Genomic DNA, 18542 nt, shown 5'->3' with positions numbered 1-18542 from the left:
GCGGCGCGTGGGCTTCTTGTTGCGGAGCACGGGCTCTAGGTGCTCAAGTTTCAGTAGTTGTGGCGCGTGGGCTCAGTAGTTATGGTACACGGGCTTAGCTGCTCCGTGGCATGTGGGATCTTCCCAGACCAGGGCTCGAACCCATGTTCCCTGCATTGGCAGGCGGATTCTTAACCACTGTGCCAACAGGGAAGTCCCATAAGGGTTTTTTTTAACCAAAAGAATTATATTCTTGTTCTTCCACAAAAAGATTTATATAGTTAAAGCTACTGGACCCGTCCAGTGGCTGTTCTTAACAGGCTGGTTCCTTTTTCTCCACTGTGCTCTCACCATACTTGCCCCACCTCTTTCCTCCCCTTAATGAAAACCTAGTAGATAGTGAACATTTTGTTTATGAGGAATAAAAATTCATAATTATACAAAGAAACCTATAGGACATAAAAAGTTTTAAAATATTAACCCTGTTCCTAATTTAGGAAGGAAACACATTAATTAATTGATGTAAAATGTATTAGTATGTGCTTACCATGGGTTCTGGTATCTGTGGCTTAGTTTCTCAACAGCAGCTTGACTGAACTCTTCATACTGTAAAAGGAAGAACATGAATTAAGTCCCCTGATTCCAACGTCACTGGGCACAAACATGTCTGAGAGTCTGGGTTCCTGGTCAAAAAGGAGGTCAGGTTGAGCAATTAAACAGGAAATGCTAAGTTCAGTTGAAAGAAGATGGTCTTTTGATTTTTGAACTGAGAGGAAAAGGCATAAGAGGCAAAATAACTCTGAGCCTCTGTGCTTTCCCTTCCCTCTCTGTCAAAGGACAGGTACTGGGTCCCAAGAAGAGTGTCATCCCCAATCTCTAAGCTCCAAATTATTCTGTGTCTACACCAGCAGGCATGCAAAACCACAATTTAGCATTTAGATTCAAACAGCTCAGCTCTTTCCACTTCACCTTGCCCTCACAGAATTAGGAAATGTGGTGGCTATAGCACAGGAAAGAGCTGGGTGACAGACAGCCTGTGGTGCAGTCTAGCTCTGAATGTTCCTTTCAGAAAGCATCACAGAACATCGATAAAATATTTGGTTGCTTAGAACTAGTTCTCACATGAAAACATATCCCCGTGCCCGTCCCTGTGCATAGAAATTATCTCTCATAACTGAACAGATGACTATGAACTGGCCTCTTTTCCCCAGGAACTGTCAATGGAGGACACATTTTATGCATAAACATGGGAAATGGGGGTGTCAAATTTATACTGAAAAGGGTTTGGGGCCTTATCAATTCTCGATTTTCCATACTAGGGTTGGGAAACAGTGATAAGGATTATCAAAAGTACTTCACTTCAGTTTTGTCTATTTTTTAAAATTAATTAATTAATTTATTTTTGGCTGTGTTGGGTCTTCATTTCTGTGCGAGGGCTTTCTCTAGTTGCGGCAAGCGGGGGCCACTCTTCATCGCGGTGCGCCGGCCTCACACTATCGCGGCCTCTCTTGTTGTGGAGCACAGGCTCCAGAGGCGCAGGCTCAGTAGTTGTGCCTCACGGGCCTAGTTGCTCCATGGCATCTGGGATCCTCCCAGACCAGGGCTCGAACCCACGTCCCCTGCATTAGCAGGCAGATTCTCAACCACTGCGCCACCAGGGAAGCCCTTCACTTCAGTTTTGGAATGCATTTTTACATTGATGCAGGATGCTATATTCGTAACATCAAAAAGTAGCAAACTCAAATGAGGCAACTGACAAGGGATAAATTTCCAAAATAACAAACAGCTCATATAGCTCAATATCAAAAAAACAAACAACCCAGCAGACAAATGGGCAGAAGACCTAAATAAACATTTATCCAAAGAAGACATACAGATGGCCAACAGGCACATGAAAAGACGCTCAAAATCGCTAATTATTAGAGAAATACAAATCAAAACTACAATGAGGTATCACCTCACACCAGTCAGAATGGCCATCATTAAAAAGTCTACAAATAACGAATGCTGAAGAGGGTGTGGAGAAAAGGGAACCTTCTCCACTATGGAGAACAGTATGGCGGTTCCTTAAAAAACTGAAAATAGAGTTACCATATGACCCAGCAATCCCACTCCTGGGCATATATCTGGAGAAAAACATAATTCGAAAAGATAAATGCACCCCGGTGTTCATAGCAGCACTATTCACAATAGCCAAGACATGGAAATCCCCTAAGTGACCACTGACAGATGATAAAGCAGATGTGGTGTATATATACAAAGGAATAGTACTCAACCATAATGAAATAATGCCATTTGCAGCAACAAGGAAGGACCTAGAGATTATCATACTAAGTGAGGTAAGCCAGACAGAGAAAGACAAATATCATGTGATATCACTTACATGTGGAATCTGAAAAAAAAAAAAAGATTGTTTTCAACTAGCGAAAATAATCATAACTTGAAATTGGATATTCCCTATTAAGCAACCTTTAAATAAGTCTAGGTATTAATTTAAAAGGATATGTCTGGTAATTACATTCAGGTACTGTGACTGAGACACAATTTCTGAAATGAGCTGTTACATTTGAGTTAAATTAATCACAGACATTGGGGCCCATTCTAGTTAACAATGAAAATCATTGCTTAAAAATGTCATTTTTAATCCCAAATCACCTCTAGTCTAGAACTCCCATCACTGAGGAATCCTCTTGCTTTCTTGCTATACTTAGCTCAGGAAGTTTTTCCTAATATACCCAATTTGACTTTCCTTACTAGAGAGGACCGTCTTCCATCTCTGTAACGATGAGGTCTTTCTCGCCAGCAGAATGAGTACAATGGCAATGCGTTTCAAGAAAGGGTGGACACTAGAGTTTCTCTTCGCCATCCTCCTCCTTTGTAACATAGAGCTCTTAGTACCAAACACTGGAGTGGAAAATCCCGTAAGGCTACCTTTTCTTATGCTAATGTAATTTTTTCTTCACTTGCTTCCATTTGCAAAATATTACTGTTAACCGCTTAGGTGTCTTTCTTCCCACAGCCAGTGAGAAGCATTCTCTTTGCTGGCGTTGGGTCACCAAATTGCATAATGCTGCCTGTTCTAGACTGGAACTATTGAAGGGAGAAAGGGGGGCTTCAAGCCTTTGTGTACATGGCGCATGTGAAGCATTCATTTTATATTCAGAGTAGGAGTAGAAACAAAACAGTTCTCTCTGAAAAATGTCAGTGCTCAAGGCATGGATTCTGTGATGCATTTTTCTCACTAAAAAACAAAAATTGAACAATGCAGAGGCTCATACTTCATTTTATGCCACATTATATGTGAGCCTGAGTTGAGTACCAACATGAATAATATCCTGGTCTCCCTTTTTTTTTTTTTTTAACTACACTGTTTATTTAATTTGAATTAGTACGTCAACTTTCAGCAAACAGACTAAACATTAAGTTTCATGAGCTCCTTGACTCTGTCCCCAGTATGTGTTTTCTGTGGAGTATCCAGATAATGAGAAACATATTCCATTATGTTTCTAATGTGCTTATCATAACATAACTTAAAAATCCAGGACTTCCGTGGTGGCGCAGTGGTTAAGAATCCACCTGCCAATGCAGGGGACATGGGTTCAATCCCTGGTCCGGGAAGATCCCACATTCCGAGGACCAACCAAGCCCATGCGCCACGACTGCTGAGCCTGGGCTCTAGAGCTTGTGAGCCACAACTACTGAGCCCGCATGCTGCAACTACTGAAGCCCACGTGCCTAGAGCCTGTGCTCCACAACGAGAAGCCACCAGTGAGAAGCCTATGCACCGCAGAGTCCCCCCACTCACTGCAACTAGAGAGAAAGCCCGTGTGCAGCAACGAAGACCCAACGCAGCCAAAAAATAAAAAAACAATAAAGTGAGCTAAAAAAATCCATGTAGGCAAGAAAATACAGTATATAGAGACATTAATAATACTAGATCCCATTTCTTGAGACTGTACTAGAGTCTGTACTAGATACTATGCTAAGTGCTTTACACACATCTCACCAAATCCATTTAACAACACTCTAAGTTATTGTTATTATCCCTGTGGAAGACAGAATTCTAAAGACCCCCAAGATTCTCACTCCTTGGTATATACACCTTCTCCCAGATATTCAACCAAATACTAGATACTGCTGTGAAGGGATTTTGCAGATGTAATTAAGATCCCAAATCAGTTGACTGCAAGAAAGGGAGATTATCCTCAGTGGCCCAAACTTCATCAGGTGAGCTCTTAAAAGGATCTGGGCTCTTCCAGGCAAAGGGGATTTGAAGCATGAGAGGGATTTGGACATGAGGGAGAATGTCTGTTGCTGGCTTTAAAGATGGAGGGGACCATAGCTGTGGTATGTGGGCAGATTCTCAAGGCTGAGACTGGTCCCTGGCTGACAGCCAGCAGAGAAATGGGACCTCAGTCCTACAACCACAAGGAACTGAAAGCTGCCACAACCACATGAACTCGGAAGAGCCTCCAAGCCTCAGGTGAGATCACAGCCACAGCCAACACCTTGCATCCAGCCCAGTGAGTGCTAAGCAGAGAACCCAGCCAGGCCTTCCCGGGACTTCTGACCTATAGAACTGTGAGCAAATAAATGGTGTCGCTTTAAGATGCTACGTGGTATTAGGTTATGCTCAATAGAAAACTAACGCAATGCCCGCTTTATAGGTGCAAAAACTGAGATGTTATAAAGAATAGTAGGCAGACTGGCATGCAAAGAAAGAAAAGAGGGAACAGGAACATTTCTTCAACCGGCTACTTTTGCGTATTCAGTTTTTTGTTAAGGCATAGATTTGCCCTGAAAAGCACTATGAATCCTCGCTGCCTCATTTACTCTCAGAGAGAAGGCACATTTCTATTATTTTTTCTGCACTTCCCCAGAGAGATTCATGTTTTCCTTATTCACGTGATAATTCAAGATACACTAGAATTTTATTTTAAAGCAAGACTAGAACTTACTCTGTTGGGAATTGTTAGGATATGTGATGAGTAAGCAATCATTCTGCTACCAGCCGTTTATCCAGAGTTAGCAGAAGGTCCCTACCAGGGTCTGAAATACGAGTGGATTCAACTATTCAACCTACAGAAAAGCGACATGGGAGCTTCCCGAGTCTCTGCTTGTGCCCAGTACACAGTTTCTGAAATATAATCAAGTGCCTGGTTGGTTCTTACCCTTGGAGTTTCCTAATGTGTTGGCACTGTTGTTAATTCAAAGGTTAGGAAGAGTGTTCCAAGTTAACTGTCCAATTAGCTCTACAACACAGAATTACACTGGGGGTGGTAGCTCAGGCATTGTGAACATAACGGCATAACTAAGTTTCAGTAAAAAAATATATAGACTAAGTAGTTCTCAAATGACTATTGAATAAGCTAGGAGGAAAATAATTCTCAATCTCACACACACTTAAAAGCTCATCCCCCCCCTTCTGCAACTTGGTCTCTTAACAAAGACTCTGAATGAGAGAAGAATGGGATTTCAGTCTCCGTCTCCCATCATTTCCTGATGATCACGTACACTGTGCTAAGTACTGCACGGAGGGCTGTGGATGCTGTCAGTACAAAGCCAAATAAGACACAGCTCTCAGACCTCAAGGTGCTTACGGCCGTTTGGGATGTGGCTGGCACTGTGGAGACCAACTGTCTCACCAAAAACTTCAGCAACGATCACAGCACAGAGAAACTTCCTACGAATTCCTCCCCAGCTGCAGGAGCCCACAAGGCTTCCAAAGCACTTATTTTCAATGCCATTTTCTTTGTGCCCAGAGACAGGGGGACCACATACCAGGGGCCCCTCTATTGAATGGGTTGTCTCCAATTTGCTCAATTAAGATTTCTTAGCTCCTAGGTTCAGTCCTGGGAAGAGAATAGATATCTCCAGATTGCTATGCATTCTATGCATTTTTGTCAGAGCAGCGGAGGTACCCCGGAAGTGGTGTATATGAATAGTAGGGAAAAGTATAATCCTAAATCTATAATGCTATTAGAGTTTCCTCCAAAGATCTTAAAAAGCCAAGATTTAGAAAACATATGTCCTGGTATTTTAGCCACCTGTGCTTGGGATATTAGATCACGCACAAGTTTCCAAATTGTTGACAGTAAATTTAAAGGACCCTGGCTGTGGAGCCAACGTCAGGTTTACTAGACCCCATTCTGATTTATACAACTTTTTCTTAGCTTTCTATCTCCCTATCATCATCAAATACTATTCGCTGAAAACCTATGGCATATGCTTAATACTAACTTTAAGAGGTGTAATTTTTTAAAAAGGTGATGTTTACATTGAGATGCGAACTCAAGATGCACGTCAAGACGTACAAAAGCTAGTGACCACCATGGTGTATTTTCAGCCTTCCTCAATTAGGAATAAAATCACTCACTAGACTCTAAATTACACTGAGTTCCTTTCTTCCTCCCTCCCTCCCTCCCTCCCTCCCTCCTTCCCTCCTTCCCTCTCCCTCTCTCTCTCTCTCTCTCTCTTTCTTTCTTTTCACATTTCCACATCCTAACAAAAGATGTGCACATTAGGATGTCTTTTTTTCCAATTCACCAATAATCATCCATAAACTCACAGCCACAAGGAGGAAGCCCACATTTGGCTGGGGCTGGGATGCCTGGTGACATGTGGAGTGGCAGTGTCCCCAGCTATCAGCAGAGATGCTTCTCCTTCCAAACCCGCTATTCTTCACGGAATGGCTTTGAACACAGCACAGAGAGTGCATCTCAGTGATATGTGCCTCGCTTGTTGTTTTCATGGTCTGTTCCAGAAAGGAAGCATCAAACTTAAACACTTATTTTCTGGGAGTTCGGATACAAGTAAGTTCCTTCAACTTATTTGAGGAATCCTATATAAAGCCAGGTTTTATAAAATGGAGAAAATATAACACCTGCATACAAGGGGGTTGATGATGGTAATACATTATTTTCAAGAAAAAGGAGGGTTATTTGGCTTCTGTAGCCAAGGTTTCTTCTCCTTCATAGACGGTCAGCATGTGACCCTCCCCTACTAGAGGCTTCCCATGGTACCGGGAAAGCCATCACTTTACACAGCACTTAAGGATGAAAGGTGCTAATGTAATTATTTCTATATTAAACGACAAACTGTTAGGATGCAAATAACTCTAAGAAATATAAAGTGAGAAATAAACACACACCCATCTGGGAAAGAAACAGCAGCCATCCCAAGGCGCTCCTAATTTTAGGAAAGCTGTTTTCTATTTTGCTCTTATAAGTTGGTTGGAAAAGGAAGCTTTATTATCTTTCAAAAGTCTTCTATATTGATGATAACATCTGGAGATTAGGAGTGTGAGATCTTAGGAATTTTAATGAGGCTGTTTGTGATTTGCCCAAATGAACCCAAAGGTAAATGAGAAGCTTGGGGGGAAAAACACCCAGAAATTCCAAAATGTGTGATTGGTGGTCTACATACTGATCAACTCCACACCAACAATACTTCTCTTTTCTAAGTGATTTTGAAAATTTTCCGGGACAGTGTCGTGTGAAAGTGGGTTTGGGAGAATGCACAGGGTGGGGCTGGAAAGAAGGTACAGTTTAGGGGGGGAACTTTACTGTCTTCTCTTTTTTTTTCCAGAATGCCAAAGATAATATTCAATGATATGTGCTTATTACACAGAAACTGGAAAATAATAAAACCAAAAATAGAGCTACCATATGACCCTGCAATCCCACTCCTGGGCATATATCCAGAGAAAACCATAATTTGAAAAGACACATGCACCCCAATGTTCACTGCAGCACTATTTACAGTAGCCAAGACATGGAAACAATCTAAATGTCCATTGACGAATGGATAAAGAAGACGTGGCACATTTATACAATGGAATATTACTCAGCCATAAAAATAATGAAATAATGCTATTTGGAGCAACATAGATGGACCTAGAGATTGTGATACTAAGTGAAGTACATCAGACAGAGAAAGACACATATCATATGATATCACTTATACGTGAAATCTTTAAAAAAATTACAAATGAACTTATATACAAAACAGAAATAGATTCACAGACATAGAAAACAAACTTATGGTTACCAAAGGGGAGGGGAGGGATAAATTAGGAGTTTGGGATTAACATATACACACTACTATATATAAGAGAGGTAAACAACAAGGACCTACTGTGTAGCACAGGGACCCTCACTCAATATTTTGTAATAACCTATAAGGGGAAAGGATCTGGAAAAAATAGACATATATGTATGTATAACTGAATCACTCTGCTGTACACTTGAAACTAACACAAGATTGTAAATCAACTCTACTCCAAAAAAAAAATTTTAAGATTTAATAAAGAAACAAAAAAGAAAATAACTATTACTAAGCTCTTTCTTATTATGTCAGATATGTGGGTGATCCCCACTACTGATGATTCATTTTACTATGATGAATGCAGCATCTGTGTGCAAACGACGCAGAGTGGTGGGGATCCGGGAGAGGCTTGAGGCCCCGTGAAGAAAGGACGGGCCCTTAGGAGACAAGGCAACCGGGACTGACCCGGGCGAACACTGCCTCGGGGAAAAGTGCTGGCCCTGATGAGCGCCTCACCCAGCGGCTCCAGCCCCGTGTTCCGACTTCGTTTCCTGTCACTTCCTCTCACACACGCTGGGCTCCCACGAAGTCCCTGAGCTCTCGGCCTGGGCTGAGATCCCAGCTCCATCACTGACCAGCTGCTGTACGGCCTCAGGCAAGGGGCCTCAGCTGTCAACATCTCCGACCCCTCCTCTGTAAGATGAAACCGATCACAGTGCCTCCCTCACACAGTAAATAGTCAAGGGGAGCTCTTTTTAAAAAAAAATTTATTTTATTGGAGTATAGTTGATATACACTTGTGTTGGTTTCTGGTGTACAGCAAAATGATTTAGTTATGTATATATTTTCATATTCTTTTCCATTATGGTTTATTATTAAGATATTGAATATAGGTCCCTGTGCTATACAGTAGGACCCTGTTGTTTATGTTTTATACGTAGTGGTGTGTACATGTTAATCCCAAGCTCCTAATTTATCCCTCCCCCTCCCCCTTTCCCCTTTGGTAACCAAAAGTTAGTTTTCTATGTCTGTGGGTCTATTTCTGCTTCATAAATAAGCTCATTTCTGTCATATTTTATTTTATTTTTTGGCCGCACTGCACGACATGCGGGATCTTAGTTCCCACACCAGGGATCGAACCCGTGCCCCCTGCAGTGGAAGCACCAAGTCTCAACCACTGGACCGCCAGGGAAGTCTCTCTGCCATATCTTAGATTCCACGTATAAGTGATATCATATGATATTTGTCTTTCTCTGTCTGGCATACTTCACTCAGTAGGACAATCTCTAGGTCCATCCATGTTGCTGCAAATGGCATTATTTCATTCTTTTTATGGCTGAGTAACATTCCATTGTATATATGTGCCACAACTTCTTTATCCATTCCTCTGTCGATGGACACTTAAGTTGTTTCCATGTCTTGTCTATTGTGAATAGTGCTGCTATGAACATTGCATGTATCTTTTTTTTAACATCTTTACTGGAGTATAATTGCTTTACAATGGTGTGTTAGTTTCTTCTGTATAACAAAGTGAATCAGCTATACATAGCATGTATCTTTTTGAATTATGGTTTTGTCTGGATATATGCCCAGGAGTGGGATTGCAGGATCATACGGTAGCTGTATTTTCAGTTTTTGAGGAACCTCCATACTGTTTCCCATAGTGGCTGCACCAATTTACATTCCCACAGCAAGCGCTCTTTTTATGTTTACTTTCTCTAAATAAATCCGCAGTGAGAAAAATGTCTCATAAAGCCACCGACCTTGGATTGATTTATTCGACATCCATCAGGAAGTCTGTTCCCATGTCCATGAAACTCAGAGAAGCCCTCTGTGTTCATAACATGGGAATTTGGGGCAGATAAACAGGAGGCAGGAGTTTCAAAGCCTCAAAACCTTTCCTTTTTATGATATGACACTGTATCCCATATAAATATATTATTGGCACGTCCCCACGGTTCTCTTCATTATCCTCTACACATCGCTCAAGGTGGTAATAGCTGTTATGATTCACTTATTTAATATTGTCTTTGGGACCACACCTATGAAGAGTCAGTCCTCAAGTCCAGTATCGCATTGTTTTTGTGGGAAAGCCAAGTGTCAAATCATCTGGCCCTGAGGTCAGATGCAGGAGTAGAAAACAGGCATTGGGAGACCTGCGTTAAAGAAAGGCCAGGGGAGGGAGACACGAACCGCTTAGCTACAAACCACTATGAACCCAGCTACGAACCACTTAGACACGCTCCTCAGTTTGAAACCAAAGGAATTGTTTCACTGGTCTCCATATACTGTTGCAGAAACAACACACATAGTTTGGCAGAGACCAAATCCATTAAAAAAAAGAAAAAGAAGAAGAAGAATGTACTGCTCTTAAATCTGAGACAGTAACAAAAGCAGTGATCTTTACTGGTTTATTACGCGTGTATCATCATTGCACTGCAGCCCCACATCCGAGAAGGAAATAGCCAAACACAGAAAGACCCAGAAGAGAGACCCGATAGTGTCATTTTCACTGTCCACTGCAATGTGGGAACTTTTTCAGGTGTCACTCAGCCTGGAAGCTACTATCTTTCTACCCAAATCCAGATGATCTACAGACCCCGTCCCAGTGCCCCAGAGAGGAGAGACCATTCCCGGGCAGGAAGCAGCTGCCCCAGGCATGTTACCGAGAGTCTACTGCAGGTGCCCGAGTTTCCTTAGCTGCTGGTCTTACTGGAACCTAGAGCAGGAAATTAGGAAGAGCAGCTGTTCTGGCTATAAAAATCTACTAGGTGAAGGTTTGTGCTTAAAATCAAAGTTCTGAGTTATCTCGGTGGGAGCCACCAAGGAATCTCTGAGGTTAGACAGAAACAAAGTGCCACCTTGGTGGGACTCTTACAGACACAGACGTCACGGGGATGGGATCGAGGGCTACCAAGGACAAGAAGCCAGAGACAGAAAAGGACGCAGATGCAGACGTTGCCCTGGGTTACATCGCACGGAGGAATGGACCAACTCCCTATCAAGGAGGTGTGAATTCATGGCACAGGTGCTCACGTGTTATTTGTGATTAGGGGCTTGTTTCTAGGCATGGAGTGTCTGTGTATCTATCAGCTCAAACGTCACTTCCAGCCAAGTCTCACTGATTGGAAGGGGCTGCCTGGAGCTCTGCGTTGTTAAGGTATCCAAGTCTGGGGCTTGACTCAGAAGCTGACCTTGGGGGGCAGGGGATGGAAGCAGGCCCTGGGTGCAGGGTTGGGGGAGGTTAGCAGTCTTGGTGACAAATCCTAGGCCTTAGCTGGTGGGTAAATCATATGTGGTTCTTGACCTGTGTGTACAGTCATTCTCAGTTCATCTTTTTGCTCTCATGATAAAGTTCTAAGTCCAAGGAATCCTTTAAGACTTGTTTAAGATCGTTACCTGAGTGAGATAAGTACATCTTTGAAAACAATTACTGTCAAAATGCTGGGGCCAAGAAAATGCACAGATGACAAGTCCTCACAGCCTATGCCAAACAAGACCAGCTTCTGTGTGAGCCACGGGGTTGGGTGGCGGGGTGGAGGTCTCTGTAAGGCTCACACTCAGTCCCACCAGGGTTAAGAGGACCGTGCTATCACGCAGAGCGGGGATTTAGAGCCGTCTGTGAAATTCCATCAAAAGAAACCGAATAAATCCCTTCCTGGAAGGCTAAGTCAAGGCTGATGTGAATCTTGCATTCACAGCTGCACACGCTCAAGATGGGCAACAGATCAAGGGCTGTGCACAAAAGCCCGGCGTCGCTGGAGAGAAGCAACAAGGCAACAGATGTTCTGGAATCTGTTCAAACTGGCTGCCTTGCTTTTGCGTTTGTCCTCTTCTCACTGGTGGCCACTTTTGATATCGAATCAAGTTTCTTTTTTTTTTTTTTTTTTATGCGTTACGCGGGCCTCTCACTGTTGTGGCCTCTCCCGTTGCGGAGGACAGGCTCCGGACGCGCAGGCTCAGCGGCCATGGCTCACGGGCCCAGCCGCTCCGCGGCACGTGGGATCTTCCCGGACCGGGGCACGAACCCGTGTCCCCTGCATCGGCAGGCGGACTCTCAACCACTGCGCCACCAGGGAAGCCCTCGAATCAAGTTTCTGATCTTCATCTTTATCGCCTGAGTGGAGTAAGACCCAGTTTAGGAACCTGAGCCCTCATTCTGTGTCACTGGCCCTGAGTGACATTAAGTACAAAACCACAGTCCCAGTCATTGAAATCGGGGCGTCAACTGCGTGCCGGGCACCATGCAGGGCGCGTTCCTCATGCCCTCGTATTTAGAAGTCACGACATGACGAGAATCATGCTAAGACACAGTCTTTTTTTTCAGAAAAAAAAAATGGGGATTTTTATTGTAATCGCATGGGAATTACTTTTATCAATCTGATAGATTTGACATCTTTATGATACTGAATCTTCCAATTCATAAACATGATATATCTTTCCATTTATTTAGATCTTGTTTCAGTAGTTTTAGCATTTTTCTCCGTGTGTTGAACAGCTTTTTTTTTAATTGAAGTATAGTTGATTTACAATGTTGTACCAGTATATCCTTTTTTAAGATCTATTCCTACATACTTTGTACCTGTTGACGACACTGTAACTGTTTTATTGCATTTTCTGTCTGTTTCTCATATATAAAAATAAAACTGATTTTCATACCTGGATTTTGTATCCTGTTGACTACCAAATTCTCTTATACTTTGAGGTGTTCTACATGGACAAGCATATTATTAGGAAATAATGATAGCTTTGCTTCTTCCATTTCAATCCTTACACATTTTATACTTTCTTTCCCCCTTACTGCCATGGTTAAGACCGCCAGTACAAAGCTGAATGAAAAAATCATGATTTGGGGAATCTGTGTCTTGTTTCTGATCTTAAAGAGAAATGCTTTCAATGTTTTATCATTCAGTATTGCTATTGTTATAGGATTTTTTTGTTTTTTGTTTTTTTTGTAGATTGTCAGATTAGGGAAGTTCTCTTTTATTCCTAACAACCTAAAAGGGTTTTCGCTTTTTGGGTTTTGTATGTAACTAGGAAAACCTTATGCTGGGAAGTTAAGAAACATAAAAGACATAGAGCCTTGATGTGTTCCAGGCACGGAGCCCAGCACTTTACAAATGTTTCTTTACGACAGCCTGATAAAGCAAATGCGCAGATTCATGATGAAGAGGCACAGAGGTCAAGGAACTGGCCAAGGCCACTCACAGCTAGCAGGTGGCAGGAGTGGGATAGGAATTCAGGGGGTCTTAGGAAGTGGGCACTCTAACACCACCACGGGGCAGAGCATGGAGACCCAGGGAGGTGAACTCAAGCCCAGGGTCGCAGAGTTGGACCTGACTCAGAGGCAGGAGTGGAACCCTTCTTGACCTCAAAGACTGAGCTCCCAGCTCCTCTCCTGTACTTGCCGAGGGTTGGCCAGAAAAAGGCTTTTTCCTTTGTTAACCTTTACTATATGAGGCTGTACTATATTGCCTTAAGAAATCCAATTACTGCATCGTTGATACATATTTTCAGGTCAAGTCTCGCCTGGGGAAAAAGTCAGAATTCTCAGATTTTGCTTCTAAAACCACCCATGCTCTCTCCTGTTTAAGAGGAGAACGTGTGGGGTCACGCCCACATCCACATCACCAAACGGAGACAGACAAGTTTCGTGAGAGCCCTCTGACTACGTGCCCTGGGTGGTCTGATTTAAGGCATGACCCACACAGTGGATTTTAGAGCCCTGCGGCTGGTTTCTAGGTTGGTGGATGAAGTGCAGCACAGGCCTGCTGCTTTAACACCACCCACTCGCCAAGCCTTGCAAGGATGGGGGAGCCTGTGTGAATGTCACAGCGTAGATGGGAATCTGGATGCATTCCAAAGCCAAGTGCAAATGCTCTTGGAGTGCCCTCGGCTTCATTCCCTTCACACCTCTCCCTGCCGGTACTAAGGGCCGGAGGGAGTGATAGCAGCAAGTACATTTTTTCACACACTCATTTTTCTGCAAAAACTCCAATGCCATTGCTTCTCAAGGACAGGTCGAGAACATGACGTTTCCCACAGAAGCAAACTCAGAAAGCTTTCAAACCAGAAAACAATGTGCAAGGAGGAGCACAGATTTAAGAAAAATACCTTAACGCGAAAGCCAGTCTGAAGCCTTGTTCTGTTGATAAAATCATACACTGGTATTCCCCAACCAATTTCACCGACATACTCAGGTTTATATTTGGCCGGCAAGCTTCTCTTTGAGGCAGGCCTCTGTAAATATCTGAGATCTCCAGTTTTCTCTAACGCAGGACGCTTTTCTCCTATATAGGAGGTATGCTGAGCAACTTTAGGGAGATGATCCTTTACATAATCTGGGCCTTAAAACAGAAAGAAAAAGCACTTAAAAAATCTCCGCACTTTATTCTAAGATGCTCTATTCTAAATGGTGGAAATAATAACAGCTAATGCTTGTATGTCATTGACTATATTCTAGGTGCTCTCAGAAGCCTTTTAGATCTGTTAATTCAATTACTCCTTGTATTAACCAAATGAAGTTGGGAGTATTATTTCCCCCAGTTTATAGGTGGGGAAAGCAAGGCCCAGAAGGATTGGTTACTTGTCCAGAGTCACAGCTAATGAGCCTACAGGCTGTCTCGCGGTTTTCTTTATAACCAACTTAACACAGACACGTTCTTTTTTTAAAATTTATTTTATTGAAGTATAGTTGATTTACAATGTTGTGTTAATTTCTGCAGTACAGCAAAATGATTCACTTATACACACACAAACACACACACACACACACACACACACACACACACACACACACATATATATATATATATATATATATATACATTCTTTTTCAGATTCTTTTCCATGATGGTTTATCACAGGATATTGAATATAGTTCCCTGTGCTATATTATAGCTATAAGTCTGCTATAGTAGGACTTGGTTGTTTATCCATTCTCTATGTAATAGTTTGCATCTGCTAATCCCAAACTCCCAATCCATCCCCCCCAACCTCCTCGCCCTTGGCAACCACAAGTCTGTTCTCTACGTCTGTGAGTCTGTTCCTGTTTTGTAAATAAGTTTATCATTTGTATCATATTTTAGATTCCACATGTAAGCGATATCCTATGGTATTTGTCTTTCTCTGTCTGACTTACTTGACTTCGTATGATAATCTCTAAGTTCATCCATGTTGCTGCAAATGGCATTATTTTGTTCTTTTTTATAGCTGAGTACTATTCCATTGTATATATGGACCACATCTTCTTTATGCATTCATCTGTCAATGGACATTTAGGTTGTTTCCATGTCTTGGCTGTTGAATAGGAGACACAGTCTTTACACTAAAACTCCTCACTAATACCACATTTGCAGGATGTTGGTCTTTAGACATCGAGATGTTTTCAGATAAAACCCTGAAATGAGGATTAGAAAATTCCCCAAATGTATTAGAAGCCATGGGAAGATGGAGAGAATTGTCAGATGAGGACAGCTCATAACGGATGATGCCCAAAGGCAGGGGCATTTAATAAACATCGGTACTTTAAATGTAAGACCATGAACAAAGGAATCAATGAATTGTGGAAGTGGGTGAAGCAAAAATGACAGGAGGTGTGGGAAAAGATGGCTTCCATACACTTGGTGTTGAAAGCTGATGACGTGAACATGTAAAAAGGAGCCAGAATGGTCCTGATTAGAACAGACAGTGATCTGCTGGTCCAGGAAGAGTTTCGGAAGTCCCGGAACCAAAGTGGCTGCAGGATTGTCTGGGCAGGTTGGGGAACACAAAGAAGAAACGTCACTCCTCTTACCCAAGGTGAACCCCAGACCTCGGAGGCAGAGGCTGTGCTGTGGTCACGGTGTCACCTGGCCCTTCCTGACCCCGCGGCCCCTCTCATTTTGTCTTGGGCCGTGGAGCTCAGGGTTTACAGGGAGCACAGATGGGCGGGGGGTTGACTACATGCTCCGATGCAGTGGTCGGTGTGGTTACAAGTCTGTGCCTGGCAACCTCATCCAAGCTTTCCAAGGGAGCTGAAAATGTGAGAAATCGCTCCCCAGACACAGGCTTGGGGCAGATGTTGCCCCAGCTCCCCAGTCACCGCGGCTCCCATGACGCCTGCGTGTTCACTGTACCTCATTTCCCGTGACGGACCCATCGTAGCCCCAGGTTCTCACTCAGGTAAAGTATAGGATGGCCCAAGCATGAAAAACTGTTTTCTCTCCCAATGTGATGGGTGTTGAGGGCTCACCTACAAAACTCCTGCCGTAAGGAAAATTTTGCAATCTCCTCCAAACAGGATGAAATTACAACTGTATTAGCCTTGCTGGAATTTCAGGGTATTTTGAGGCTGTGTTTTCCCAAATGTTCCCCTAATGCCCCTCCCATGAGTGACCATGACAAAGCCTAGGCATGAACTGGGGCTTCTCTATTGTCAAATACACCTGAGAACACTATCCGTTTGCCATTGAGAGAGTCCCAGCACATGAAAGTGTGCTAAAAGTTCTGAGAAATGCGGGCTTCCCTGGTGGCTCAGTGGTTAAGAATCCGCCTGCCAATGCAGGGGACACGGGTTCGAGCCCTGGTCCAGGAAGATCCCACATGCTGCGAAGCAACTAAGCCCATGCACCACAGCTACAGCGCCTGCACTCTAGAGCCCATGAGCCACAACTACTGAGCCTGTGCACCACAACTACTGAGCCTGTGCGCTAGAGCCCGTGCACCACAACTACTGAGTCCACGTGCCACAACTACTGAGTCCACGTGCCACAACTACTGAGCCTGTGAGCCACAACTACTGAGCCCATGTGTCACAACTACTGAAGCCCGCGCGCCTCAAGCCCGTGCTCCAAAACAAAGAGAAGCCACCACAATGAGAAGCCCACGAACCGCAACGAAGAGTAGCCTCCGCTCAGCCACAACTAGAGAAAGCCCACGCGCGGCAGTGAAGACCTAACACAGCCAAAAATAAATAATAAATTTATTTAAAAAAATAAAGTTCTGAGAAATCCTGCGGTAAATTAACCTGTTTGCAATTATGTAATCCAGCGTTTCCCAAACTTATCTAAACATGGATCCTTTTCCTCGTTGGGTCACCTGTATGCATCCTGCAGACACCAGCAGATTTGGGAAAATATTGATCCTCCATGTAATTTTCGGTTGTTGCTAAAATTTTGTCATCACCTCACACTATTGCAAAAGTGAGAGCAGACATATCTATAGTTACTCCTTGTCACTCTGCAGACCACATTTTTTAAAAGAGCAATTACTTGACAGCTGAGTCTAAACACTTCGATTTAGACAGAATCGTAGAAAGTGAACGTGCTTTACAAGCCAAGGGTGGGGAGAGGAGCTCCCCAGAGAATCTAGCTTCTCTGTGGCATTTCAGTTGAGTCACTGGACTTTCCTGAAACCCCATGTCCTCCTGTGTGCTTTAGAAATAGCGTGATGCAGCGTGAATGGCACAGGAAGTTCTGGGACATCCCTCCCTGGCTGCATAGCTGACGCAGGCACCCGCCTATAAAGCAGAGGCAGCTGAGGGTCACTGTCTGCAGTGGGCCAGGTTCACAGCCGTCCCCTGGAGCCGGCCCGTTGCTCACCTAACCAAAAAATCCACTCTCACCACCCAGCCAGCAATGCAGACATGGGGTTTCCCCGATGGGCAGTTCCACGGGTGTTTGGCTTTCAATGACCCATATTTTCCTCCCCTAACCCTCACCCTCCAGAGCCGAGACTGGATCCGAGACTGGATCTCTGCTGGATCCGATTCCCTGCTTCAAGGTCAAACTTCCAACTCCTCTCCAATCCATGGTCGCTTTATTTTTCCTTTAACAGCTATCATCTCTGTTCGACGACTGTTGCTATGTCCCTTAGGGTGTTCCTAGCTGTTTTTCATCTTATGGCAAGTTTTCTTGGATCGTTCATTGTTTTCCCCAAAACCCCGGCCCCCATTTGCCAGCCATGAAGTTGACAGCTCCTGGGTTAATAAAACCCTCATGTGCCCATCTGCTTTGGAGTTCTTGTCAACACCTGAAGACCAGCTCCAAGGGGACAACCCACAGCTGTAATCCTGAAACAGAGCTGCCCAGCATTGGTCTACTGCCAGGAGAGCCACGTCATGATGGGGGAAGGAGAGGTACTTCCATTTACATCTGTGCCAGGCTTCATGGGTCCTCATTTCTGCATCTTCCTGCCCTGGAGAAACTGTGATCTCACGGCCAGCGGGTAGATCCTGTCTCCCCTGTACGTGCCCAGCGTGGCTTGTTCATCAGTGTCTGAAATTCTCAAGTTACGGTCGAAGATGTGGTTTTGAAGCTAAACTACCGTAGGGTCAAATCCTGGCTTTGTCTTGTGCTTTGTGACCCAGGGAACATCATTCGGCCTCTGAGTTTAGGCTTCTCATCTCTAAAATGAAAAAAGACACACGCACCCCAGTGTTCATAGCAGCACTGTTCACAACTGCCAGGACATGGAAGCCACCTAAACGCCCACCGACAGAGGAATGGATAAAGAAGATGTATTATATACATACAATG

At 43.7% G+C, this 18542-nt stretch overlaps 1 protein-coding gene across 1 annotated transcript in view; it reads right to left on the bottom strand.

Moving 5' to 3' along the window:
• The window catches only part of C5H4orf45 (chromosome 5 C4orf45 homolog), a 41489-nt gene extending 24995 nt beyond the window's left edge, over positions 1-16494 (bottom strand). Inside the window, exons 1-3 of the mRNA XM_032632021.1 lie at positions 16452-16494; positions 14140-14372; positions 527-585 (exon numbers count right to left, since the gene is read on the bottom strand). Coding sequence (XP_032487912.1) covers positions 527-585; positions 14140-14372; positions 16452-16494 — 335 coding nt within the window. The remainder of the gene's footprint in view (positions 1-526; positions 586-14139; positions 14373-16451) is intronic.
• Positions 16495-18542: the final 2048 nt, after the last annotated feature.

This window comes from Phocoena sinus, chromosome 5 (genome assembly GCF_008692025.1).
Source record: "Phocoena sinus isolate mPhoSin1 chromosome 5, mPhoSin1.pri, whole genome shotgun sequence".
Taxonomy (NCBI): Eukaryota; Metazoa; Chordata; class Mammalia; order Artiodactyla; family Phocoenidae; genus Phocoena; species Phocoena sinus.
Note: the sequence above shows the minus strand (reverse complement) of the source record. Positions and strands in the feature narration are given on the sequence as shown.